The 27,500-nt window shown below is 46.8% G+C and overlaps 1 protein-coding gene across 2 annotated transcripts in view; it reads left to right on the top strand.

The window, feature by feature from the left end:
• The window catches only part of RIC1 (RIC1 partner of RAB6A GEF complex), a 212,419-nt gene that overhangs the window by 147,544 nt on the left and 37,375 nt on the right, over positions 1-27,500 (top strand). For both annotated transcript variants that reach the window (XM_075317531.1, XM_075317521.1), the window contains exons 14-20: positions 2,416-2,526; positions 8,490-8,579; positions 10,871-11,031; positions 11,228-11,366; positions 12,093-12,209; positions 12,753-13,481; positions 15,302-15,460. In XM_075317531.1, the coding sequence (XP_075173646.1) occupies positions 2,416-2,526; positions 8,490-8,579; positions 10,871-11,031; positions 11,228-11,366; positions 12,093-12,209; positions 12,753-13,481; positions 15,302-15,460 (1,506 nt within the window). The remainder of the gene's footprint in view (positions 1-2,415; positions 2,527-8,489; positions 8,580-10,870; positions 11,032-11,227; positions 11,367-12,092; positions 12,210-12,752; positions 13,482-15,301; positions 15,461-27,500) is intronic.

Raw genomic sequence — 27,500 nt, 5'->3', positions numbered from 1 at the left:
ACCCGCTGACTCTGGGTCGGCGGAGGATTGATCCCCAGTATCTGGCTAGATGCTGCTACCCATATAAAGTTTATGGGGAACAGAATCTGGCCCAAAGGGATAGGAGCAAGCGCTTCATACTCACCGATGACTGGGCGGCTGTCACACTGCTCCCGCGGCTGCTCTTTCATCTTCCAGAGCCGGCTCATTATTCCATCTCGTATTCACTGCTTCCCTGCTCACCGGTGGCTGTGATTGGTTGCAGGCAGACACACCCCCATGCTGAGTGACAGCTGTCTCAGTGCAACCAATCACAGCTGCCGGTGGGCGGGTCTATAGCGTACAGTAAAATAAATAATAAAAAAAACGGTGTGCTGTCCTCCCCAATTTTGATAACCAGCCAGGATAAAGCCTCACAGCTGGGGGCTGGTATTCTTCTCTGGGGAGTCCCACGTTATGGGGAGCCCCTCAGCCTAAAAATATCAGCCAGCAGCCGCCCGGAATTGCCGCATCCATTAGATGCGACAGTCCTGAACTTTTCCCGGCTCTTCCCGTTGCCGTGATGCGGTGGCAATCGGGGTAATGAAGGAGTTAATGGCAGCAGCCCATAGCTGCCACTAAGTCCTAGTTTAGTGATGGCAGGCGTCTATATGACACCCCCTCATCACTAAACTGTAAGTGAAAGTAAATAAGCACAAACACCCCAAAAATCCTTTATTTGAAATAAAAGACAAGAAAGCCCCCTCTTTCACCACTTTATTAACCCCTGATAACAGCCCTCCAGGTCCGACGTAATCCACAAGATGTCCCACGACTCTTCCAGCTCTGATACACCTGGCACTCACAATGAGCGCCATAGACCATGACTGCTCACTGTGAGGGTCAGGACACAAGTGAAGTGAGCTGCGCGGGATCAGCGGTGACTTCACTCATGTGCTTTGCAGTGACAGGTGGAGGATTCCAGGTGGAGGACTCCAGCTGTCACTGCACATCAGCTGACTGAAGTCACCACTGATCTTATACTCACCTTCTCCTGTGAGGCTGCCTCCGGACACTGCTCTCCTGCTTCCAGGCCGGCTTATGCATATGCAGTTATGCAGTGCACAGCTGACCCGCAAACAGCAGAGCGCCGGAGACAGCCGTGCGGGACAAAAGCACAGCCCGGAGACTTCAGCACCACGGACAGCAGAAGCGGGGAGAGCTGTGAAATCCCGCAGGGAATAACCTGCGGCAAATCCGCACAAAATCCGCAACATACCGCATGCGGATTTCGGTGCAGATTTTTTTGCGTTTTTTTTTTTTTTCTCGCAGGTGTGGAAATCTTTAAGAGCCTGCGGAATTTTCTTAAGAAAATTCCATTTTCTAGTGCGCACAGGGCCTTCTACTTCAAAGACTTAAAAAAAACAAGTCTCATGTATTATCCTTGTCTGTTTTCCTTGGGGCACAGATATTCCCTCCTGTATACATTATTGTGCTGACAGTCTATTGTGTATGGGGGTCTTATGTATGTCCCATGTTGGGGCATATCTTGTGGTAAATGGAGGTCTTGTTAAGCAGCATTATTTTGATTGGGACATCCCAGGTACCTTCTCCTATGACTGACTGACTGCATGTTGCCCCATGTAAGACTAAAAGGGTTCATATACTCTCGGTTGACCAATGTACCAAAATATCCCAATCACATTCGTGAATGCTCATTTAGGCAGAGTGTTCATGTGTTTCCAGTGTGGAGAGAGACGTTTGGCAGTATAAAGCTAATCTCCAAGGAGAGAAGAAGCCTTGGATGTTTAAATTCAAGCTGCCCAATAGTTACCTCCTCCAAACATCACCTGCCAAAATACTTTAGAGGCCCTCTTTAAATACTATAATTCTTTTTTCAAGTAGCCAAAACAAGGAGAAAGCCAGTGAGTGAAAACTCATGGTTTCTCTGACAAAATTATACATTACGTTTCTGAGCTAGCAAAAGCCTCTCCAGACTAATATTAATTTCTAGATTTAGTGTCTCCTGAAATAGTTATGTCTAGACGTGGCTAAATGGCCATATAGTCCTCCGTATTCATGAGTTGTGTATAAGCCCACCCTTATCACTGATTGGCAACTTTCTGTCTATGCACAGTGTACACTGAAAGCTACCAATCAGTGCTATGGGCGGGGTTATGCAGAGCTCAGCATTCAGATAACTAGTAGAGAAAACATTGATTTTATAAAAACTACAGCAAGCAGCCCAGTAAGTGACACATTGCTGGAGTCAAGGTCTCTGGCCTTTACATTATCCTGCTTTTATATGGGGATAATACACCTGAAGGATCAGTACATAAGACAGAACTTGGTTTTCCTTAGTAGTGCAAACATTTTGGGGTGTAACTTTTTTTAGCTTGTGCTGAAAGCTAAACTTATTTCACTCTTATGGACCAATTTGTTCTTTCTATTTTCTAGTATTCTGCAATTGACAAGATTGGCCAAAATGTTGCGGTTTCTGGAAAATGTGGGTTTGCACACTACTCTTTACTAACAAAAAAATGGAAGTTGTTTGGGAATATCACTCAAGTAAGTTACCTGACGCTGAGGCGCTAGAAGAAATAATATTCACTGAAAAAAATAAATAAGCGGTTGACGCATTCTACCTATCTACCAGTATTTTGGGGCAAGAAATGATCTAAAATGACGCCAACCAAAGTCTGAGAAGAGTGTCTAATATATACCTGATTTATCATCCTGCATGAGCAAAACAATGAATTGGGTGTTTTTAATCGCTTACTGCCGCTGTATATTTTAAGGTTTTTTTACTTGCCTTTCAAGACCCATAATATCGTTGGATCGCTGCATTATACTGCAGTGCAACAGTATTACACTATAGAGATAAAATAATGGTCTACTATAAAGCCCAGGCTGTGGTCTTCAAAGGAGTACCAGCATTGCAGCCATTGGGGGTCTTCAGCTGACCATGGCACTTTCAAGGCCCTTTGTGACAGATCTCCTTTAAAGGGGTGGTTCACTAGGTATTTTTCCAAGGCACATCGATATTCTGTTGAGAAACAAGGTTTATCTTAAATACCTTGTGTTGGCAACTGCCTGTGAGCGCCACTATTGCGGACCACTCATTCCCTTCTTGTGACCCTCGGGCTTCATGACCTCTGATGTCCGGTGATGTCACGTCAACTTTCACTTGATCTGGCATCACCTCAGCCGACCCCAGTCTTCCTGAGTGATTGAACAAGAAAGCCTGCGGAGACACCATCACATGTTTCTCAACGCTGGCAGGAAACTAGCCAGGTCTTTCCCCGGGAAGGAACAACCATGGGAAGGGCAGTCCTCCAGTCAAGGAGACCACCTATGTCAAACATGGTATCTATCCACAGACAGCTGTTTCGGGGTATTTGCCTTTGACTATATAAGCAAGGATGGTTGACCTCGGGGAGATCAACATCCAACACCGCGGAGACACCATCACGTGTTTCTCAACGCAGTGTCACTAGAACAAGGCCCACTGGGAAAATATGCAAAACAAGAATGCCACGGAGACCCCATCACAGGTTTCTCAATGCTGGCATTGATGGTGTCTCCGCAGGCTTTCTTGTTTTGAATATTTTCCAGGGGGCATTGCTCTAGAATCACTGCGTTGAGAAACACGTGATGGTGTCTCCGCGGTGTTGGATGTTGATCTCCCTAAGGTCAACCATCCTTCCTGAGTGACTGGGCTGTGGGCTGAGTTTCACCGCTCGTCACAGCCCAGCGTTGCTCTCAGGGCTGTGGAGTCGGTAAGCCAAACCTTCGACTCCGACTCCGACTCCTCAAATTCTCTTGCACCGACTCCGACTCCGGCTCCGACTCCGACTCCGGCTCCGACTCCGACTCCTACATATATTGCTTATAGTTAGGTGAAAAATTTATTGTAGTACATGAATATGTGTATGTGAACATCAGACATTTAATAATTTTTATGATACAATAATCAAGATATTTGGATAGAACATAAAATATATTTATTGGAATACAACTTTAGAACACAAAAAACTGTAATAAATTGTAAATATGTAATACACTATGTAATATACAGTAGATTACATATATATCTTGTGTGTGTGTATATACACTGTATATATATATATATATATATATTATATATATTACATATTTACAATTTATTAGTTTTTTTGTGTTCTAAAGTTGTATTCCAATAAATATTTTATGTTCTATCCAAATATCTTGATTATTGTATCATAAAAACAATTAAATGTCTGATGTTCACATTGTACTACAATAAATTTTTCACTTAAATATAAGCATTATACTAAATGTTGTTATTTAGTAAAATATTCAGCACATTCTGCATTGCACTCCTGTCCCCAATTTATTATATATTTTAGGAGTCGGAGTCGGTGCATTTTATACCGACTCCGACTCCGACTCCACCAAAATGAGCTCCGACTCCGACTCCACGACTCCGACTCCGACTCCACAGCCCTGGTTGCTCTTGCTTGTGGCGCTCTGCAGTGAAGGACAGAACAGGTAAATATTGGGCTGTGACAAGCGGTGAAACGCTGCCCACAGCCCAGTCACTCAGAAAGATTGGGGCCGTCCGCGGTGATGTCAAGTCAACTGGAAGTTGACGTGACGTCACCAGACATTAGAGGTCACAGAGCCAGGGGGTCACGAGAAGGGGATAAGCAGACCGCAATAGCACCGCTCACAGGCACTATTGGCAACACAAAGTATTTGAGAGAAACCGGTTTCTCAACAGAATATTGATGTGCCTTGGAAAAATAACTAGTGAACCACCCCTTTAATACCACTGTCTGAGATTGATTGACATTGACACTTAAGGGGTTAACATCTTAGCACTGTTACTGGTAGATGTTGGCTGTATAACACAGCCAGAATCTGTTGGGTATGGTTCGGGGCCCGCTCCATATACCCACATTCCACATGCTCCATACGTAGCAGATGTTGAGAGGGTTTAAGACAGTCTGATCTAAGATTATGTTGCTTAGCGAATGGAGAGGATTGATAAATCCAGCTCGCATTCTTCCACCTCTTCACCCCCCCCCCTCCCCCCTTCCCTGGCAATTTTCCATCTTTGTGCTTTCATTTTTTCCTCCCCTTCTTCCAAGAGCCATAACATTTTTTATTTTTCGTTCACTATAGCTGTATGAGATTTAGTTTTTTGTTTTTTGGTGGACGAGTTGTACTTTCGCTTTAAACCATTAATTTTACCATGTAGTGTACTGGAAAATGGGGAAAAACTTCCAAATGTCGTGAAAATAAAAAAAAAAAGTGCAGAAACACACAATTCTGCCATTTTTTAATTTTTTTTTATTTTTGTTTTACTTATATTTTGATAAATCGGCCATTTCTGAACTCAGCGATACCAAATGTGTGTTTTTTATTGTTTTATTTTCAATGAGGCACAAGGGGGTGATTTAAACTTGTTTTGTTTTTTTTCATCACTTGACCCCCGGCTGTCATGACCACGGGGCCGCTGATGGGAGCAGGGAATGACACACTCCCCACTGGTGCGTGTTAAATTCCACTGTCAAAGATTAACTGCGGGATTTAGCTAGTTAACAGCTGTTAGAGCACTTGTCTGATCGGATCAGCTGACGTGCAGGGAAAGATGTGGACTCGTAACTTTGTCGCACAATACCGTCGGCCAATCAGCACTGGGTTCACTCTCCTATAGATGCAATTGACATCCAGGGGAAGTAAGAAGGCAGCGATACTTGGATGTTTTGATTTCTTTAACGGAGGGTATAGTATAGTAAAGCCAGTGCCGATTGTCCACAGATATTGTCACGCAATCCTCAGGAGAGGCAGTGCCGACACCACTGGAACAGTGCCGATATTTGAAAGTGAGTGTAAGTCTAATTATTTTACTGTGGGTAGACATAGGGATTCAGAAGGGGGTGTCTAATTAGTGGCCAAGCCCCTTAAGGATGCTTTAAAAATAAATCAGGATAATAAATGTACCCATGTTATGTAAAACTATGATTTATCTCACAGAAAGCAGCAGCTGCAATCCTATGCTGTGCTGTCTGTATACTCTTTTGTTACCACATCTCCCGGGCAGGTCTGGAATATGCCAACCATGTTCCTGCATGATCACACACAGTCATTACACAGTACTCAGTAGGGGCACAATTTAAAAAAAAAAAAAAGATTATGTGCTAGATAATTTTATAACGGATCCCATTGTGGAACTTATTATTCCAAGATGTTTTGGTTAGAATTTACTTTGTTCATTTACAAGGACTCTGACAGCTCAGAATGACTGTTCTAACACTGTACAAGCGGTTGGGACATGATGGCTTGGCCAAGCCTTTACATACACCTTCCCACTTGCTTGTTTTCCCTTTGTCTTCCCTCCTCTATTCTTTGATTGCTCTGGCTTCATAGCGCCAGAGATGGTGGCGATAGATAGAAAACCAGCAGGTGTAAAGGTGAATGAGGAGCCCCGCCATGATGCATCGAGCGCTTGTACTTGGGGTGAACAGGCATTCAGTGCTGACAGTCCCTTTAAGTGACCCTTCCCACCTGCTTGTTTTCCCTTTAGCTCCATCCCTTCTTTTCCTTTGATTGACAGCCCTGTTCTCATAGCAAGAGAGATGTGCGGAGATAAAATTAAAACTGCTAAAACAGTAAGTAGGTACATTTTAAAGGGACCGCCAGAGGTAACGATTGTTCAGTCCAAGTACAGGCGCTGTGCATCATGGAGGGGGTCAGTCACTTAAATACACCTTCCCACCTGTTTGTTTTCCATCTATATCCTCCCTTCTCAGGGTTAAAGTGAACCTGTCAGGTGCAGTATGCACCCAGAACCACAAGCAGTTCTTGGTGTATATTGCTAATCCCTGCCTAACCGTCCCTGTATACACTAGCATAGATAAAGAGATCTTTAACCGTATGCTAATGAGAGAGGGCACTAGCCCCCTGGGCATTAGTTCCATGGCCAGTCGCCCCCATTAGCATGTTAGTACGCTCCTGTGGGAGTACTATCATGCTAATGAATGCGCAGTGTCACAGGATAATCTCACTCCCCTCTATGCCACTATTGCTGGCTGATGCTGGATTTCTGCTTAATGCGCGTGACCTCGGAGCTTCGGTCATGCACTCTATGAAGCCAGGTGTACGCGTCCTGTGTTCAAACTGAAGTAGTACGCATGTCCCAAACTCCGGGATCACGCGCACTGAGCCGAAATCCAGCGATGGCGGCGGAGAGGGGAGTGAGCTCATCCTGTGACGCTGAATTCATTAGCATGATGGCACATTTACAGAGGCGTACTAACATGCTAATGAGGGGCGACTGGCCAGGGAACTAACGCCCAGGGGACTAGTGCCCTCGCTCATTAGCATACGATAAAAGATCTTTAGAAATACTTTTTCTAAAGATCTCTTTATCTATGCTAGTGTATACAGTGACAGTAAGGCATGGATTGCAATATACACCCAGAACTGCTTGTGGTGCTGGGTGCATATTGGACCTGACAGGTTTTCTATAATGAAGCCAGAGCCATCATTGAAGGAAAAGGAGATAGAGGGAAAACAAGCAAATGGGAAGGTGCCCTTAAAAGTTTTGCTACGCCATGATGCAACAGCGCCTGTACTTGGTTTCAACAGTTGTTCTGTGCGGACAGTCCATTTAACCCCTTTAAGATTGACTTCCCTCTGATTAGGAAGAAGGAAGATGCTGTTGAGTTCCTGTAATCCCCTTCCAGCAGTGGGGGACGCTGCAGGCAGTACAGGTGGATCGCTGACTGTAAGAAGCTGTGATATTTTTCCTGTTGTCACTTGTACTTTCTTCTCTCCGCTCCATTACATGGAGAGCAGATTAAAACGTTTCTCTTCTTGGTTTGTGTCTGAATTCCAAGTGAGCTCTGTTTGCTGGATATTTTATCAAGAGCTTTGAGCTAGGTGTCATTCTGGGCTTTAATAAGGTGCTGACCCATGTTGACTTTGTCAGGATGTTCAGTTGACCATTTATAATGTACGGTTGTTACCAGGCTCTTCACCAATGCAAGATGCCCGTTGAAAGATCAATAGGGTATTTTAGTTAGATTTGGCAAAACGCTTGGTTGTGCAAGTATTAAAGGGGTGAGGACCTGACAGCAGTCAGCTGATCAGAACGTGGTGACGCCTGTAACCTGTGGGCTGCCATAATGCAAGGGGTAAGGCCATGTCATAAGCAAAGCTGCCGCTGTTCATTACAAAGTCGTTGAGTCCAATTGTAAATCAAAGGAGCTACTGCAGCAACTGGGAATATGCCGGGATATTAAAATCAGCATATTTGTTTCTCTGATGTTTTACGGAACATGTGCGTTTAACTAAAATCATAAGTGTTACCTCATTCGATAGATGAACCGGTCAAGTGTTGAGTGTGATACTGACTGTGTAATGCTCTCCACACTGGTGGTAGGGGAGCCCTCTATGATTCCCAGATGCCTATACTTCATGTGCCTTTTCTAAATGTTTGACCTCAAAGCAATCTCCTAATACTTTCTACCATATGTTTTCAGGAACAGAACATGATGGTGACGGGAGGCCTGGCATGGTGGAATGACTTCGTTGTTCTGGCATGTTATAATTTAAATGATCATCAAGAGGAGGTAAGGGGTTTTATTTCTATAAATCCATTAGAGGGGTTGTTTGAAAGTAAAAGGCATGGATTGAATAAAAATAATACCAGAATAATGGTTGTTCCAGTGCAGCCTGCTCCAAACGTTTCCACCAGCACCCTAGTCTACCAAATTCAGACGTCCTAGCACAGCTGCAGTCTGTTATTGGCTGCATCGATCAGGTGACTAGAGGAGTGAGTTTGTATGCATGCTGTAATTTCCCAACAGGGCAGACACCAGTTCCCAAGCTGCAACAAACCTCCGGAGCAGTACTCCCTGGATCCATGTGGGAGCTGGAAAATGAGCAGGCCTCCATTTATTGTTTTTAAAGGTAACCTGTCACCAGTTTTGAGGCCTATAAGCTGCGGCCACCAAAAGTGGGCTCTTATATACAGCATTCTAACCTGCTGTGTAGGACATAAAAATCACTTTATAATACTTGCCTAAATCGGTCGCTGCAGTGGAGTAGAGTCAGAGAGGCGTCTCTGTTCTCCGATGCCGGCGTCTCCTCTTTCGGCCATATTCGTCCTCCTTCTGAAGCCTGTGTGCATGATGCGTCCTACGTTATACACATGCGCCGGTTCCGCGCAGGCGCACTACAATACTTTGATCTGCCCTGCTCAGGGCAGATCAAGGTGCGCCTGCGCAGGACCTCAATGCCGGCGAGTGTGTATGCCGTAGGACGCGTCATGTGTCTCGGGCGAGTCCCGCCCCAGAAGTGGTCGAATCGCTCTGATCCGGGTGTCACTACTCGTGGCTCGAGGGTCGCCGCACCCGGGGGCTTGGGGTCATGCCGAAATGTGATGGGGGGTTATTTACAGGGGAGTTAGTTCGTGACGCGGTGTGCGGTACTAGGGAGTACCGCCGCTGCCGTTGGGAGTACCCGGGGTGATGGAGTGGGGCAGCCAGATGATGTTATCCTCCATGGGTAGGGGAAGGCCCGGGGACTCTGGGTGGTGGGACGGATCGCAGGGGGAGCGCAGGCTCGCTGGTTGCAGGGGTTAATCAGGTACTCACTCAGCAAGAAAGCAGACGCTGACAACGTGGTAAACCAAGTCTCTGGGTACCGCTGCCCTCTTGCGGGAGCTCGTCCGGGTCCCGTCCCCTGCAGCACTGCCTGGTGGTCTGTGGCCTGCCTCCGGGCACAGTATTTGAGTGTTCAGGTGGCCCGTCAGCTTAGAGCTTTCCGGACCCCGCTCCCTACTAAGAGTAGCAGAGGAGCTTGCTCTCAAGAGCTCACGCTTAGGATTTCAGTGGGCTGCTTTGCTTGGAAAACTCTATCCCCCCCTCGTTGCGCTAGTGCCCCCGATCTCGGAGCTTCGTAGGAACAGTCTATAAAGGCCCTGTCCTCTGCAGGTTAATTGCCGGGTTGCTTGAAGCTTCTCCCCGACCTAGGGTCCATGTACCCCGACGTGCCTTCGATCCCAGCCCGGCTATTGAACTGCAACTGCTAGCTATCCTCCAAGACTAGCCCGGCACCCAGTCCCAATCTCCCACGACAGGGTCTCCGACTCCTCCGGGTCCAGACCACCATCTGCGACCTAGTCTGCTTCTCCCCTGGGAGCTCCAACTCCCAGCTTCCTCCGAGCTCCTCACAGCTCGAGGGCTACCACTGTTCTCTTTGCTCCCCTTGAGCCGACTCTCAGCTCCTCGCTCTTTGCTCCCCTGGAGCCAACTGACTTGTCACCTCCCTGCCTGACCCCAAGGTGGGCGGCCCTATTCCAGTGTCAAGTGTGACTAAGATTTGTAGATGCTGGTGGAGGCAGTACTGCAAGATGGGAACCCAGAACCATGGGGGGTTGAGTCCTTCACTAAGAGTAAAGAGCGTGCAGTACCCTGTGACGAACTGACTAGTCCAGGGGCGTCACACATGCATCCAGTCTTCAGAAGGAGGAGGACAAAGATGGCCGAAAGAGGAGGCGCCGGTCGCGGAGAATGGCGCCACGCATTTGACCAGTCTGAAACGGAGCGACCTAGGTGAGTATTATAAAGTGTTTTTTATGTTCTACACAGGACCTGGGCTCTTATATACAGCATGTTAGAATGCTGTATATAAGAGCCCACTGGTGGTGGCCGCAGCTTATAGGCCCCAAAACTGGTGACAGGTTCCCTTTAATCAATCCGTAGCCTAAAAATTAAAAATAAAAAGTTTGACAACTCTTTTAAATAAAACTTGGCATATTCATTAGATCCTTCAGTAATATATATTCTATATTTTTTTCCTTTACCATTATAAAAATGTTTACCGCTCATGATATTTCACTTTTTTTCCTCCCCCACAGCTGCGGGCTTATCTTCGTACCTCCAATCTTGACAATGCTTTTGCATATGTCACCAAAGTGCAGCAGGAGACGTTGCTTCTCAGCGTGTTCAGAGACATGTTGATTATTTTTCGAGCTGACTGTTCTTTCTGCCTTTATAGTATTGAAAGAAAATCTGAAGGGTGAGTTATATAAAGGCATTGTTTATCATGTCAAGATTTTACTACTAGTTGTCAATGGGGTTGTTCCGTGTTTTTTCTGAGTGCTCCTAGTACTGTGTAGGTCAGCCAGTATGAATCCGGGCACATGAATATATTGTAGATGATTATAAAATTACATTTTTAGAACACTTTTAATTGTTTGGTTTCTTTGCTGCAGTCCTCACCCTTTGGTCTGTTTACAAGTCCTTCAGGAAGTGTCCATGTCTCGGTACATTCCCCATCCTTCACTTGTTGTATCCATAACCCTAACGTCTGTGAGGACAGAGACTGGCATCTCACTAAAAATGCCCCAACAGGTGCAGTACCTATGCTTTAATAGTATACATAAACCCGATGCTGTGCATTTGCGCTAGCGTTTTGTCATAGCACCACTCCAGCGTTTTTGTTTTATTTCACCACTGGAGTGGTGCTTTAAATTTAAGTTCCATGAGCCTACTCTTCCAGTAACTCTCCGACATCTTCATCTTTTATCCGCACTTCTCTGGTTGGTCTTTTCTAGTTTGTGTGTCCTGTTCCAGTGTTTCATGAAACAGATTTTAATGCAAGTCTACGAGAGCCTCATTCTGGCTCTCATACACTTGTATTGAGATATTGTAACTTCTGTCTTCCGGCCAGTCAGAAGTAGCAGGACTGGAGCAACGTTGGTAAAAGGTGAAGGAGTGTTCTTAGTAGTGATTAGTACATACTAAATATTCGGGTTCGAGTTCTTTGTACTCAATAACTAATACTATTCCCGTATTCGTCACGAATAACGAACCTAATGCAAGTCAATCAGGAACCCAAACATTATTCTGGGAAATCTTCAAGAAAAATGCTCAGGTTCCCCATTGATTTTTATTAGGTTCATTATTTGTGACGAATACTAGAATAGTACTAGGTATGCAGTACAAATAATAGAAATCCGAATATTTCGTGTTCACTCATCCAAAAAAACCCCCCCGAAACCTTAAAATGCTGGAGTGGTGTTTTTAAATGTCAAAATTAATGAAATTAGTGGTTTTTTCCTGGCCTTATTTTTGTAGGCGTGCGATGCAGAAAGCATTATGTTGAATCTAGCAGGCCAGCTAATAATGCTGCAGCGGGACCGGTCAGGACCTCAGATCCGGGAAAAAGAAGCCAATTCACAGCAGCGAAAACTTGTAAGTAAACAATTCTGGCTTTAAGTAGTTCTATAGCTAACAACCCTTGCTAAGAGCATCAAAACTTTGCTCTCGCGTGTCCACGTAGCATGGTTGGAACCAGCTGCGGAAACTACAGCCTTGTAGTTATTACACGTAAACGGCACTTCCCTTAATGAACAAGCTATTGGTGCCCTCTACAGCATAAATATTGTTACAGCAACTACATGTTAAAGATTTGTTTGCATTTTGTTGTTTTTTGGGTTTTTTTTTTTTAAAAAAAAACGGGAAACTGTTTTTATAAACATATTCACTTGTAGTTTAAGGCTTAAAAATTTAAAAAAATAAAAAATTTTCAAGTTCCTTTTTATTGTTTTTCATATCAATGTTCAGCTAGCTTTACAAGATCTTGCTTTCTTATCATTAGAATTGATGTTTGGTTCTCTACATCTATTTATTTCACCCTTATAAAAGCAAATATGTTCTGGAATTTCCATAAATATGCAATTCAGGTCTAAATTTAATATTTACCAATGTGCTTACTGTTACTGTGCTTTATTTAAGCTGCCGTTTTGTGCTCCGGTGGTCCTAGCACAGTCTGTGGAGAATGTCTGGAGCACCTGTCGGGCCAACAAGCAGAAGCGCCATCTGTTGGAGGCATTGTGGCTTAGCTGTGGTGGAGCAGGCATGAAGGTTTGGCTTCCTTTGTTCCCCAGAGATCATCGTAAACCACATTCCTTCCTGTCCAGACGGATAATGCTGCCTTTTCACATCAACATTTACCCACTTGCAGTTCTGTTTGAAGATGCTCTAGTTCTCGGAGCAATCAATGAAACTGTGGCTTATGACTGTTTGAACAACCGTGGCTCTCCTGCTGAACATTTGGAGGTTCAGTTCCCTTACTGTATTGTAGAGAGGACCTCGCAGATCTACCTCCACCACATCCTAAGACAGCTGTTGGTCAGGAATTTAGGAGAGCAAGCTTTGCTCTTAGCCCACTCGTGTGCCTCTTTACCTTATTTCCCACATGTGCTAGAACTCATGCTCCATGAAGTATTGGAAGAAGAAGCTACCTCACGGGAACCCATTCCCGACCCACTGCTTCCCACTGTGGCTAAATTCATCACGGAATTCCCCCTTTTTCTCCAGACAGTGGTGCATTGTGCTCGTAAGACAGAGTATGCTCTTTGGAATTACCTGTTTGCTGCTGTAGGCAACCCTAAGGACTTGTTTGAGGAGTGCCTAATGGCTCAGGACCTTGACACGGCTGCCTCTTATCTCATCATCCTCCAGGTACTAATACATCACATTTATTAATCAATTATATACTGTCAACTTCCGAATGAGGACGTGTGTGTGTGTGTGTGTGTGTGTGTGTGTGTGTATTATGTACATATATTAGTGGTGTGTTTTGTATTTACAGTTGGGGTGTGGAGACTCCTAGGTTAAGACCACAGCTCCTATATACAAAATTGGTGCAGGCAGCACACCAGTTGAGAGAGTGAAAAAAAACTTGTCCTTGATGAGAACCTTTTTCGAGCAATACATGAGTGCATATTCGTTCCCTTTAGAGATGCTTCAGTCACTGAAGGTGATTTATGAATATTGTGCAAAAGAAAATATTTCCCAACTAAAATATGATGCATAAACAGTGAACGACTGTCATAATAGAGTGCATAACAGTGGCCATAATTGATTAGGGTAGACCTAAAATGTAAAAAACATGAATGAGTAATTAAATTGCAGCTGTGTATACTTATTTGTGGCAATTACTCACCCTATCATGTATTCACATAAGAACGTCCTATTCGGCGTCCATAAGTATCAAATGCACATGTCTATGATCATAGCATACAAAGACATAAGCGTAAAAAAGCAAGCGCTGCTTCATGTATGCGCCTAGAAACCATGAAGTCTCTGGCGCCAGGTTGGTAATCTACCTGAATGAAGCGCATGTCTGCGCCTGCGCTGGAATCGCTAGATACCACAATATCACTGAACTATCCAGCAGGGAGCTCACAGGACATTCATTCATGCACAATAGTTTGAAACTATAGGCACCCATGTTTAGAAGAGGGAAAAAACCTTGCTGTATAAAATTATACAAATTCAATTTAATTAAAAATTAAACTGTTTGTTTTTTGTTTTGTTTTTTACAATTTCGGTCTACCTTAATCAATCACTGTTATGCACTACTATGATATCAGCATGATTCAGTCGTTCTTCACTTTTTATGCATTGTCATTATACCGTATTTTTCGAACTAGAATGCGAACTTTTTTTCCCCCAAGTGTTGGGGGGAAAGTGGGGGGTGCGTCTTATAGTCTGAATGTAGGGCATAACTGCGGGAAATGAGGGTGCTGCGGTGGAGAGGGTCATCGGCGGCATGCGCAGGCTGTAGAAGCGCCTGCCGTGACCACGTGGGCCCGCTCATTTCATATGCATGCATTCTCCCGCCCATCGTCTCTCAACGCTGAAGCCAACGCTGACAGGTGGGCGGGAGATGTGGGCATAATTAACAGCCTGCCCGCATGATCACCCCTGGCAACTACAGCCTGGAGTGATCATGTGTGGCTATATTCACTGCCCCCCGAGCAGGACATATAGCAGGATGGGGGTATTTATCAGCATGGGGGTATATAGCAGGATGATGGCCATATATACAAGGATGGGGATCATATACAAGGCAGGAGGATCATTACCAGGATGGGGTACCTTTAGTAGAGAATTTGGGGACATTACCCACTTAACAGTGTCAGAAGCAGATCCTCGCCCCATAAGTGTGTCATGACCACACTTTTTGCTTAAAATTTTATTTTCCTCCTCTAAAACCAGGGTGCGTCTTATGGTCGCATATGTGATATGCTTTTTTATACAATATTTATAAATCACCTATAAAATGAATGCATATCCACTCATGTATTGCTTGGAAAAGGTTCTCATCAAGAACAGATACATCACCAATATGGGCTATTAAAATCACACATTTTTTTTTTTCAGTTGGTGTGCTGCTTCCATTTTCTTATTTTGTATATGTAATAAACCTGTCCGCAACCTTCCCCCCTCCCCACCCCCCAGTTTACCACTGAAAATGAAACTCTGTCTTGTTACAGAACATGGAGGCAGCAGCTGTAAGCAGACAACATGCAACTTTACTATTTAACACTGCACTAGAGCAAGGAAAGTGGGAGCTTTGCAGGCACATGATAAGGTTTCTGAAGGCTATCGGATCCGGTGAATGTGAGACTCCTCCAGCTACCCCCACAACACAGGTATGTATCACTGAGAGTACCATTTTAAAATATCAGTTCGTTCTGAAACGGTCTTAAATCAAGAAGTGTTTGATGAAGAAAAAAAAAAATCTTAGTTGAAAAAATTAACTTAAATTGTAAATCCATGCACCAAATAAGACATTTACTGATTTTTCTGCTTACTTTAAATTGCAGGCCTTCTAGTACCCCCATATTGGCATTGCTACTCATGCCGTTATTAGCTCTTCCACTTTTCTGCCTTTTGTGGTTTTATAGACGCCATGGCACTGTTCACATCTGAACTGCTGCCATTGCAGTTAGCATGTATGGAATAGTGATTGTATGATGAAGTTGACATTAAGGAACATATTGTTATTTTTATCTGTGTAATGCAGCATAGGCGAATGAGAAAGAAAGATCAAGAGCCTTGTATATGCCTTGTGTATACTTTAACTTCATCTTGACTATTTCTATCCCTCTGATATAGTTCCACTAATGCCATGTACATCCCACATTTGCAGAGTGGGTGATGTCCCACATATGCTCGACGATGTTATTCCTCCCCTAATGGCAGCAGTTGAAAGACCAATGACCTGAAACTATTTGTCACACTGCGGAGTCTCAATCTATCTTGCCTTCTGCTTGTGACAGGTTTATCCCTGACAAGCTTGTACAAGCAGGAGTCAGAGAACACAGGCTAAAGTTACATCTCCTAGAAATACAGAGAATATTCTACACAACAATTACAGAAAGTATGTAGAGTGTGAGTCAAGTGCATTTTCTACCTGTATGAATTTGCCTTTATCATTGTACTTTCATAAAAAGTAAATACTGATAAATTCAAGTGGATGAGAGGACATACAGGACAACAATTAGAGCAGAACCGGGTGAGGAGAAATGTCTGAGAGCTGTTAGGCTGTGTGCACACGTTGCGTTTTTTACCGCGGAAACGCTGCGTTTAGAACCGCAGCGTTTCAGTGGCAAATTGCATGTGTTCAGCTTTCCCATCAAAGTGTATGAGAAAGCCGAAAAATCAGTGCACACACTGCGTTTCAAAACGCAGCGTTTTGGATGCCAAAAATCGGTGCGGAAAGAAAAGCAGCATGTCACTTCTTTTGTGCGGTGTGGCTGCGTTCTCTCCCCCATTGAATCAATGATGTGGGTCAGAACGCAGCTACACCTCAGTGAGCTGCTTTTTTGTTGCGGTCCGCGGCCTTTGTCGGCACACAGAACGCAGGCATTTACCTGGAAGTGAGGTCAAGAGGTTTCCTGTTGACCTCACTTCCTGGCAAAGTCCTTGAAAGCCCCCGGTATCGCCAAAGTGCCCGCCCCGACCCCCGACCACCCCCCCCCCCCCTCCCGAAAATCCAACATGGCCGCGCGCACAGTAGCGCACCGGCCGCCCTGCTCCTATGATTTCTGTCGCATGTGCCTTGAGACATGCGACAGAAAAATGCCCCCCCAGGCCCTGCCAGGTCACCCCCTATTTCCCCCGGTATTCCCCCTTACCTGTCCGGTCGCAGCACTGATCCCCCGCGGCCTCCTCCTCCTTCACAGCAGACGCCGGCCGGTCACATGTGCAGAGCAGCTGACAGCCAGCACTGTGTTCAGAGAGCTGTGCTGGCTGCTCGGCACTCTGCAGCTGTGACCCGGGGAGAGTGGGTGCAGATTTTTGGCACCCACTCTCCTCAAATGGAGGGTCTGCCCTCCTAGAAAATGGGGGATATGTTCCCTGAACGTGCCCCCATATTCTAGAAGGTCCAGAGCCGACGTGGGACGTCCAAATGGATTTCTGCGGACCCATTTTTTCAAATTTTTTGATTAAATTGGAGAACAAGGGAATGATTTGGGGAGTGTTTTTTCTAATAAAAAAATTTGTCATTTTTTTTACTTTTGTTTACTGTCAATTAGTTATGTCTGGTATCTGATAGACGCCGTGACATCACTAATTGCTGGGCTTGATGCCAGGTGACATTACACATCTGGTATCAACCCCATTTATTACCCCGTTTGCCAACGCACCAGGGCACGGGATGAGTTGGGGCGAAGCGCCAGGATTGGCGCATCTAATGGATGCGCCACTTCTGGGGCGGCTGCGGCCTGCTATTTTTAGGCTGGGAAGAATCCAATAACCATGGCTCTTCCCACCCTGAGAATACCAGACCCCAGCTGTCAGCTTCACCTTGGCTGGTGATCTAATTTGGGGGGACCCCACGTTATTTTTTTTTTAACTCTTTATTTATAAATAAAAAAAAAAAAAGCCTGGGGAGCCCTCCAAATTGATCACCAGCCAAGATGAAGCTGCCAGCTGTGGTTTGCAGGCTACAGCTGTCTGCTTTACCCTGACTGGCTATCAAAAATAGGGGGGACCCCACGCCATTTTTTTCATTTTTTTTTTTTTTTGGATAAATACTAAGCTAGGCACCCTTTAGTGCCACATGAAAGGTACTAAAGGTGCCAGCTTAGAATATGCAGGCGGGGGTGGGACGTTATATATATTTGACATCACTTCATCCATATTTGACATCACTTCATCCATTGACTCTTTTTAGGCTGTGTGCCCACAATCGGGGTTTGCAGCGTTATAGGCGCTGAGTGTTTTCCCTGCATCCATAACGCTGCGTTGTGCAGGAGAAGCACAGTGGAAGGATTTTTGGAGATCCCATGCCCACTGTGCTTCTTTTCTCCGCAGCATAAACTGACCAGTGGCGTGGCTTCCCGAGCCTCAGCATGTCAATTTATGCTGCGGAGACTAGAGTGTTCTCTGGAGGTAGAATAGAGCTCCACAGCAGCCTGAACCCAAATCGTGGGCGTGGGCAGCTGCAGGAAGGCTGACACTGTGTACTAGACGCCGTGTCGCTGGATCATGGCCACATAGCCTTTAGGCCTGTTTCACACATCAGTGATTCTGGGACATTTGTGCTTTTTTTTTTTAAACATACCAGAATCACTAACATACGCAGACCCATTATAATGAATGGGTCTGCGTATGTCAGTGATTTTACACTGCACGTGTCTCCGTGCGGCGTACCCGCGTGTGCGTGATTGCCGCACGGAGACATGTCTATTTTTTTCTGGCATCACTGATGTTCCACGGACCACGCAGTGGTGTGGTCCGTGAAACACGTGCCAGAAAAAAACGTGCTTTTGAAATAAAAATCATTTTTACTCACCCGGCGTCCAGCGATGTCCTCTGCAGCCCGTTCTCCCTGCTGCTTCTGAGCCGGCTCATTATTGTCGCCCATATTCATGATGCGCGACACAGCCGACCCGGAAGTAGCTGCTGCGGGGGTCAGCACCAGCCGGATGCTGCACCGCGGGAGCGATCAGCACCATGGAGAGCGGGCGCAGGTGAGATGATTACTGAGTGCAATCACGGGCCACGGAGGACGGAGCCCGGATTGCACTTAGACAACCCACGTGTGCCGTGATTCACGGCACACGGAGGGACATGTGCGTGTTTTACACGCCAGTGAAAAACGTCAGTGTTTTTCACGGACGTGTGAAACGGGCCTAAAAGTGAGAATATTGTTGCTACAGCAACATTTTGGGGGAAGTAGCTGTGGATTCAAAATGCTTAATATACTCCTGAATAAAATCCTTGAGGGGTGCAGATTCCAAAATGGGGTCACTTGTGGGGGTTTTCTGACGTATAGGTACCCAAGGGGCCCTGCTAATGTGACATGGTGCACGAAGTTTATTTCAACTTTTCCAAAATTCAAATGGTGCTCCTTCCATTCCAAGCCCTCCCATTTATCCAAACAGAATGTGGAGAAGGAAATGACATCGCAGGTTTTTTTTTCCAAAGGTCTGTGTTCAACCAACTTTATTAACACTGACAAGTCTTAAAAAACGCACCTAAAAAAACGCATGAAAAACGCATGCGTTTTCGATGCGTTGTTTCTCAAAAAGCATTGTTTCCAATTCTCCCCTCTGCCAGAGGGTGCGTTTTTTTCCGCGCTGAAAAAAACGCAACGTGTGCACATAGCCTTAAGTGGGATTGATAGGGAAAGATGTTATCCTGTACTCCACAAGAAGTCAAACATTGAACTGTGAACAAAAGTCAGGATAAATTGGTCTGGTAATCAGACTGCAATCATGACATTGCTCCCCTAATGGATGGGGAGAAAACGTATGGCTGCCACTGAGCTGGAATGAAAGCACTTGCACATCTGGATTATTGCTTGTGCGTTACCACTGCGTGTGCAAAAAATAAGAATTATTCTTACCGTTCGGTTTCTAGGACCTTCCACGACAGCATAGGAGGTTGTCTCTCCACGCCCTAATTGGGACAGGAAGTACAGGAGGTTTAAAAGGACCCTCCCACCTCCCACAGCCAGTGTCTTACAAAGAACCCATAGCATATGAGAAGTACCACATATTCAGGAATATATGAATACAAAAGGGGAGGGAATTACCTGCTGTCGTGGAAGGTCCTAGAAACCGAATTAACGGTAAGAATAATTCTTATTTCTCTAGTCCCTTCCACGACAGCATAGGAGGAATACCAAAGAATTGATACCTAGGGGGGGACCACAGCCTGCAGGACCTTCCTGCCAAAAGCCAAATCCCTGTTGGAATCCAGATCCAAACGATAATGCTTCGTGAAAGTATGGAGCGAAGACCACGTAGCCGCCCTGCAGATCTGCTCAGGAGAAGCCCCTGCCCGTTCAGCCCAGGAGACAGAGGTAGCTCTGGTGGAGTGCGCCGTTAATCCGGTAGGCGGAAAGAGATGCTGAGCGAGGTAGGCGTCTCTAATTGCCCGTACAATCCAGTTGGCGACGGTACTCTTAGCTACCTTCCTGCCCTTATTTCGACCAAAGGGCTGGATAAACAGGTTATGATCAAGGCGCCAAGAGGCAGTAACCTCCAGGTAGTGCAACACAGTCCTACGGACGTCCAAAGAATGAAACACTTCCTCACCGGGAGTCCGAGGATTCTGACAGAAGGAAGGAAGGATGATGGACTGAGAACGGTGAAAATCCGAAACCACCTTGGGAAGGAAGGAAGGATCCAGCTGAAAAACAATGCTGTCATCTCTGACGGTCAGGTAAGGCTCCCGAATAGACAAAGCCTGAAGTTCCCCGACTCTACGAGCAGACGTAATAGCCACAAGAAAGGCAGTCTTGTGAGAAAGAGAACGAATGGTACAGGAGGACAGTGGCTCAAAGGGTGACTGAGAAAGTCCGGTAAGGACCACATTGAGATCCCAGCGAGGCGTCAGGACCCACTGACGTGGACAGAGTCTACCAGCGGATACAAAGAACCGGCGGATCCAGCGATAATCCGCCAGAGCCGTGTCAAAGACTGCACTGAGTGCCGATACCTGAACCTTCAGGGTGCTAGGCCGAAGGCCTAAGTCCAATCCACTCTGGAGGAAGTCTAGAATCTGCGCAACATTAGGCCGCAGTGGGTCAGGAGGCCGAGAACCACATCAGGAGGAAAATCTCTTCCAGATTTTGTTGTAAATACTATTAGTCACTGGTTTACGGTTCTTCTGTAGGGTAGCCACAACTTTGTCAGATAGTCCTTGGGCCTTCAGTACCCGGGCCTCAGAAGCCAGGCAGCCAATTTGAGTTTCTGGGGATCCGGATGGAAAATCGGACCCTGGGATAGTAAACTGGGGTCTGAACCCAGGAGGACCGGACCGTCTATCCCGAAAGTCATGATCAGGCTGTACCAACTCCTCCGAGGCCACAGAGGGGCTACCAGGATAGTTGTGACCCCGTCGTCTCTGATCATCCTCAGGGTGCGTGCGAGAAGAGGAAGAGGGGGGAAAGCGTAGGCGAGGCAAAAGGACCATTCGTGGCAGAAGGCGTCCACCCCCAACACCTGGTCCCGAGGGTTCAGGGAGAAATATGTTGCGACCTTGCGATTTTCTGCTGAAGCAAAGAGGTCCACTTCTGGAACACCCCACCGTGCCACCAGAGAGCAGAACACCGCCTGATCTAGACTCCATTCCCCCGGATGAACATCCCGCCGACTCAAGAAATCTGCCTGAAGATTCAGTGAGCCCTTGAGATGCACTGCAGAAAGGGACAGCAGTGATCGTTCCGCCCATTGAAAGATCCGGGAGGATACCGACTTCAGGGCGCCTGAGCGTGTACTGCCCTGATGGCGGAGATGTGCCACTGTTGTGACATTGTCTGAGTATACCAGGACGTGAGAGTCCCGGACGAGATCCTGTGCCGCAAGGAGGGCTTCCCTGACTGCCCTGAGCTCCCGGTAGTTGGAGGATTGGGAGCTGACATAAGGACTCCAGACCCCCTGAAATGGGGAGTTTGCCACCATAGCACCCCATCCCCGCAGGCTGGCATCTGTGGTCAAAGAAACAACAAAGAGCCAGCACCAATGTGCACTAAGGCATCAAATATTCCAAACTGCATTATAAAATTTTTTTGAGATTTTTGGCAAAAAATTGCAATTTCTTGAGCTGCTTCGCCACGTCACGGCAAATCTCATTTGAAGCAGTCCTACACTAAAATATTTTTATAAAATGTGCCATGCGGCCTCACATATAAATAGCAGAACTGCTCTCAGCAGCACTCACCTGGTCTATTGCAGTCCCGTACCCATGACTGAGTCATGGCTGTGGGCGGGACAGGTCCAAGCAAATGCTGCATGAAGTACATATATAGCCTGTGGACAAAGCCTGATGACCCAATGTGAACAGTCACCAAACGCCAAAATCTATACAGATGGAATACATCCCAAATCTGTGGTCAGTGTAACCAGGGGTGCCTGAGTCCAGGCAACCCCCACCTGCAGGTTGGTGGGCCGCAGCCACCAGAGAAGGGATGAGGAGACGGGCCCCGAGAGGCGAAACCGTCTGTTTAGGGATGACGGGAGTCTGTCCCAATGCGCCAGGATATGATCCTGGAGACACCGAGAATGGGCCTGAGCCCACCTGACTGAGGGAATGCAGGACGTCATAGAACCCAGAGCTGACATAGCCGCTCGAAGCGTCGGGCGAGCCTGCCTGCGAAGCTTTGATATTTTGGCTAACAGAGCTACCCTGTGGCCCTCCGGGAGAAAAGATGCCTGTCGGTCGGAGTCCAGCAGCACTCCGAGAAACTGCCGAGTGGAGGAGGGGTTTAACTGTGATTTTTTGAGATTGGGAATCCATCCCAGGGACCGAAGGATTCCTAAAGACTTTTCCACATGGCTCCGGAGGGTTGGAGCAGAGGGAGCCATGAGAAGAAAGTCGTCCAAATATGGAACCAGACAGATACCCTGCAATCGTATGAAGGCGACCACCTCTGCCATGATCTTTGAAAAGATCCTTGGAGCCGAGGAGATCCCGAAGGGAAGTACATTGAATTGGAAATGAAGCACCTCCTCCCCGTGTAGAACCGCAAACCTGAGGTATTGCCTGTGACCCGGATGGACGGGCACATGGAAGTAGGCGTCTTTCAGATCTATAGAGGCCATCTGGTGGTGTAGACCTATCAGGGGAATAGCTGATTTTACTGACTCCATCTTGAACCGCCGGTACCTGACCTGACGGTTTAGACGCTTTAAATTGATTATTATGCGGACATCGCCAGACGGCTTCTTGACAAGGAAGAGGCGGGAGTACAGTCCTACCCCTTCTTCCTGACTCGGGACTGGGGAAACGACCCCCGAGTGCATTAGCTCTAGAATCTTTGCGTACAACAGAGCCTGTGAAACCTGCGACGCCAGAGCAGTGACTCGGAGACCCGGACGAGGGGGGGAGATGAATTCTATTAGGAGACTCTCCGAGACGATCTTCAGAACCCATTGGCAGGTGGTTATGGACCGCCACTGGGGAAGAAACGCCGAGAGTCGTCCCCCCACCCGGGCCGAGTCACTGTTTGTCCTGCTGAGGACGTTGTTGATGGGGAGGGATGAGGATGTTTCTCCCTCTACCCTTAGGATTGCTCCACCTGCCTGCCTTCCCTTTCCCTCTGGGCTGGGAGGCCTGAGGCATCGAGGGACGAAAGGACCGCTTCCTGGTGGGTCTAGGATCAGGTAAGGCCTTACGATCGGTCGCCTTGTCCAGAATATCATCCAGGGCAGGCCCAAACACCAAATCCCCTTTAAACGGAAGGGAGCAAAGCCTCATTTTGGAGGTGGAGTCTCCACTCCAGGCCTTAAGCCAGAGGGCACGTCTGGCAGAGTTAGAAAGAACCGAGGTCCTGGCCGCCAGGCGGACAGATTCCACCGAGGTATCTGCCAAAAAACTGGTAGCCTTCCTAAGCAAGGGAAGGGATTCCAGCAATTCCTCCCTAGGGGTCCCTTGGGAAATATGAGCCTCCAACTGGTCTAACCACCTAATTAGGGACCTGGATACACAAGTGGAGGCAATGTTAGCCTGAATAGAAGAAGACGATGCCTCCCAGGATCGCTTCATTAGGCCTTCTACCTTCCTATCCATCTGATCCTTAAGTTGGGAAGTATCTTCAAAGGGAAGTGCCGTTTGTTTAGCTACCCTAGCCACCTGTACGTCTACTTTTGGGACCTCCCAATGTAACCCAGAAGGTTCTAGAGGAAACCGGCGTCTAGGGTCACTCCGTACCCGCCTCTCAGGAAATTCCCATTCCTGAGAGACAATATCCAGAATATTGGCGTGAACCGGAAATCCTAATTGTTTGACTGTTTTCAGGCCAGCAAACATTTCATCCTGGATTGAGGGAAGAGACTGCACTTCCTCTAACCCCATAGTGCTCCGAACTGCCCCAATAAGATCCCCCCAAATCTTCTGAGGGAAACAGAAAGGACTGGTCAGACCTCACAGAGGGAAGACCTTCATCAGGACCCTCAGAGGTGGAATCAGCGTCCTCCTGATCAGACGGGGCTGACTGGAGTTTCCTCTTCTTTGGAGAAGAGGTGCCAGGAGCAGGGCCAGGAGCAGGGCCAGGAGCAGGGAGGGAGGCCAGTGAGGCCTGAATCTCCGGTTTCATCATGGACCGCAACTCGTCTATCAGGGACGGTTGTTCGGCCCTAATAATCTGGTCCGTACGTTGTTGGCAAAGCTTTTTGTCCCATACTGCAGGGAGCTTCTTTATACAGACAGGACATTTTTTAATTTTTTCAAATCTGTCAGGTCTATCCGGCTTATCGGACTTGTCAGCCTTCTCTGACTTCTCAGACTTCTCTGACTTTTCATTTCTGTCAGCTTTCTTAGTGGCCTTGTCCTCCTAGAAAACACAGACCAGAGAGCCATAAATCATCTGCCTGAGACCTATGCCCGAGGGACCATCCCCCTCCATACTTACAGTAGCAGGGGGCACACTGGGCTCTGCAGATGCAGCTGCAGCGGAAGACATGACAGGGAGCACGGTCGCTTACCATGAATCTGACGTCTTCATGGCAGCCCTTATGCAGAAGGGCCTGCCCCCCCAGTGACTGCTAACGTTCCCCGCCTCCTGCATCCGGTCCCGGACAGGCCATGTCAGCGTCGGCGTGTCCTCCACGCCGCCTCCGCGAACCGGAAGCGCTCAACCGGAAGTTCGCTAGACCGGAAGTCCCGCCGCCGGGAGCACTTCCGGATCGCTCCGGCAGCGTGCATGCAGGAAGCGGCCGGCGGCTCAGGGAGGACGCCGGCCGGGGAGCTCCACAGCCTGCATCACCCCAGAGGAGTTCCGGAAGGCTGGAGCAGCGGTCCCCCACAGCGTGAGGGAACAGCAAGGGAGGAGCGGCGAAGGCCCGACCGATGCTGCCCGGCTTAAGGTAACAGGGGAAGGAAAAAAAAAAAAAAAATTTTATACTGCAGTTCGCCGGCCACCACAGCATAGGAGAAAATAAAAAACCTCTCCATGCCCCATGGGGACAGGAAAGACACTGGCTGTGGGAGGTGGGAGGGTCCTTTTAAACCTCTTGTACTTCCTGTCCCAATTAGGGCGTGGAGAGACAACCTCCTATGCTGTCGTGGAAGGGACTAGAGAAAAATTGCTGAAGGCCCTTTTTTAAGTTGGTCAAAAGTGATTTCTCCAGTGGGCCCCCCCCCCCCACTTCCTCCCTTCATTTCTTCTCACTATAAAATATAGCTTACGTCTCCACTTCTATGAGGAAGAAGGGATAGAATACATTATTGCAAAACATCCAAGCACTTATAGGTAACATCTGGCATTATTAGCAAAAGCTAAATTTGTCTCCATCTGTGGCTGTCCAAAATACACATAGAAAATTGATGGCTCATACATTCAGCAGCAGATTGTGCAGTTACAAGATATTTCAGGCCGTGCATAATCACTTTTTAAAATGATTGATTTTCTGTGTTTTAATGTATAAATAAAGCTTAAAGTGCTAAAAGAGGGCTACTAGGAATCCCTATATAAATGGGGTATATAAGGCTATGTTCACACGCGGCATCTTCAGCGTATCATGACTGCTTCTTTTTCCTGTGGTCTCAGAAAATGCAGCTTGTGGCCCAAAAGACACATGATGTTTTTGCCGCATTATTGCCACGTGTTTGGTAATGCTGTTTTTAAAGGAGAAACAAAACATGATAGGATAATTGATACATAGCTAGAATAGATAGAGAATAGATAATAGATAACAGATAATAGAACATATAGAATAGATAAAAAGAAATAACAGAATAGCTTGATAGCGGGATAGCTAGCTTGGACAGCTGTTTGTTGTTTTTTGTTTTATTTTTTTTGTTAAAAAAAAAATGTGGGCGCCTCCCCATTTTTCAGGTCCAGTACAGGAACAGCAGCAGCTGCAGGCTGCAACCCTCAGCTGTGTGCTGTACCTTGGCTGGTTATGAAAAATAGAGTTGATCCCACACTTTTTTAAAATTATTTGATTTATTTAAAAAAAAATGATGTGGGGTCCCCCATTTATTTGAAACCAGCCAAGGTACAGTAGACAACTGTGGGCTGATAATATTAGGGTGGGAAGGGCCATCGTTATTTGGCCCTTTCCTGCCTAACAATTGCAGCCCACAGCCGGTTCAGAAGTGCCGCATCCATAAGACGTGCCAATTCTGGCACTGGGCCTGGTTTTTCCTGTTGCCCTAGTGCTGTGGCAATCGCGGTAATAAGGAGTTAATAACAGCCCACAGCTGCTACTAAGACCTAGCTTAGTGATGGCAGGTGTCTGAGACACCCCCATCACTAAACTGTAAGTGAAAGTAAATAAACAGAAACACCCAAAAAATCCTTTATTTGAAATAAAAGACAAAAAAGCACCCTTTTTCACACCACTTTATTAACCCTCCCAAACACCCCTCCACGTCCAACGTAATCCACACGAGGTCCCACAACACTTCCAGCTCTACTACATCTGACAATCACAGCGAGCGTCCATAGAACAAGACTGCCCTCTGTAAGCTCCACCAAGCAACTGAAGTGAGCCGCGCGATAAGCAGGGACGCCATTCAGGTTACCTGCGGCCACAGCGTGAGTCCTCCAACTGTGACAACCAATCACCCGAGTGACTGAAGTGAGCCGCACGATCAGAGGGACGTCACTCGGGTGATTTTCTGTCACGGGTGGAGGCCGTGGCCATGGCTAACCTGAGTGACATCACTGCTGAGTGCACGGCTCATTTAAGTTGCGACCTGAACTTCACAGCTGGCAGTCTTGTTCTATGGTGCTCGCTGTGAGCTTCAGATATGTAGCAGTGCTGGAAGCGTCATGGGCCCTCGTGTGGATTACGTCGGACTTAGAGGGTTGTTTTGGGGTTAATAAAGTGGTGAAAGAGGGTGCTTTTTTTGTCTTTTATTCCAAATAAAGCATTATTTCGTTGTTTCTGTTTATTTCATTTCACTTACAGATTAGTGATGGAGGGTGCCTCAGGTAGATGCCTGCCATTACTTATCTAGGACTTAGTGGCAGCTATGGGCTGCCACTAACTCCTTATTACCCTGATTACCACCGGATCAGGGCAATCGGGATGAGCCGGGTAAAGTCCTGGGACTGTCGCATCTAATGGATTCGGCAATTCCGGGCAGCTGCTGGCTGATATTTTTAGGCTGGGGTCTCCCAATAACGTGGGTTTTCCCAGCCTGAGAATACCAGCCCTTAGCTGTGAGGCTTTATCTTTCCTGGATATCAAAATTGAGGGGGGCTACACATCGTTTTGTTTTTTG

This window comes from Anomaloglossus baeobatrachus, chromosome 1, assembly GCF_048569485.1.
Source record: "Anomaloglossus baeobatrachus isolate aAnoBae1 chromosome 1, aAnoBae1.hap1, whole genome shotgun sequence".
NCBI lineage: Eukaryota > Metazoa > Chordata > Amphibia > Anura > Aromobatidae > Anomaloglossus > Anomaloglossus baeobatrachus.
This window is presented reverse-complemented; position numbering and strand designations above follow the sequence as displayed.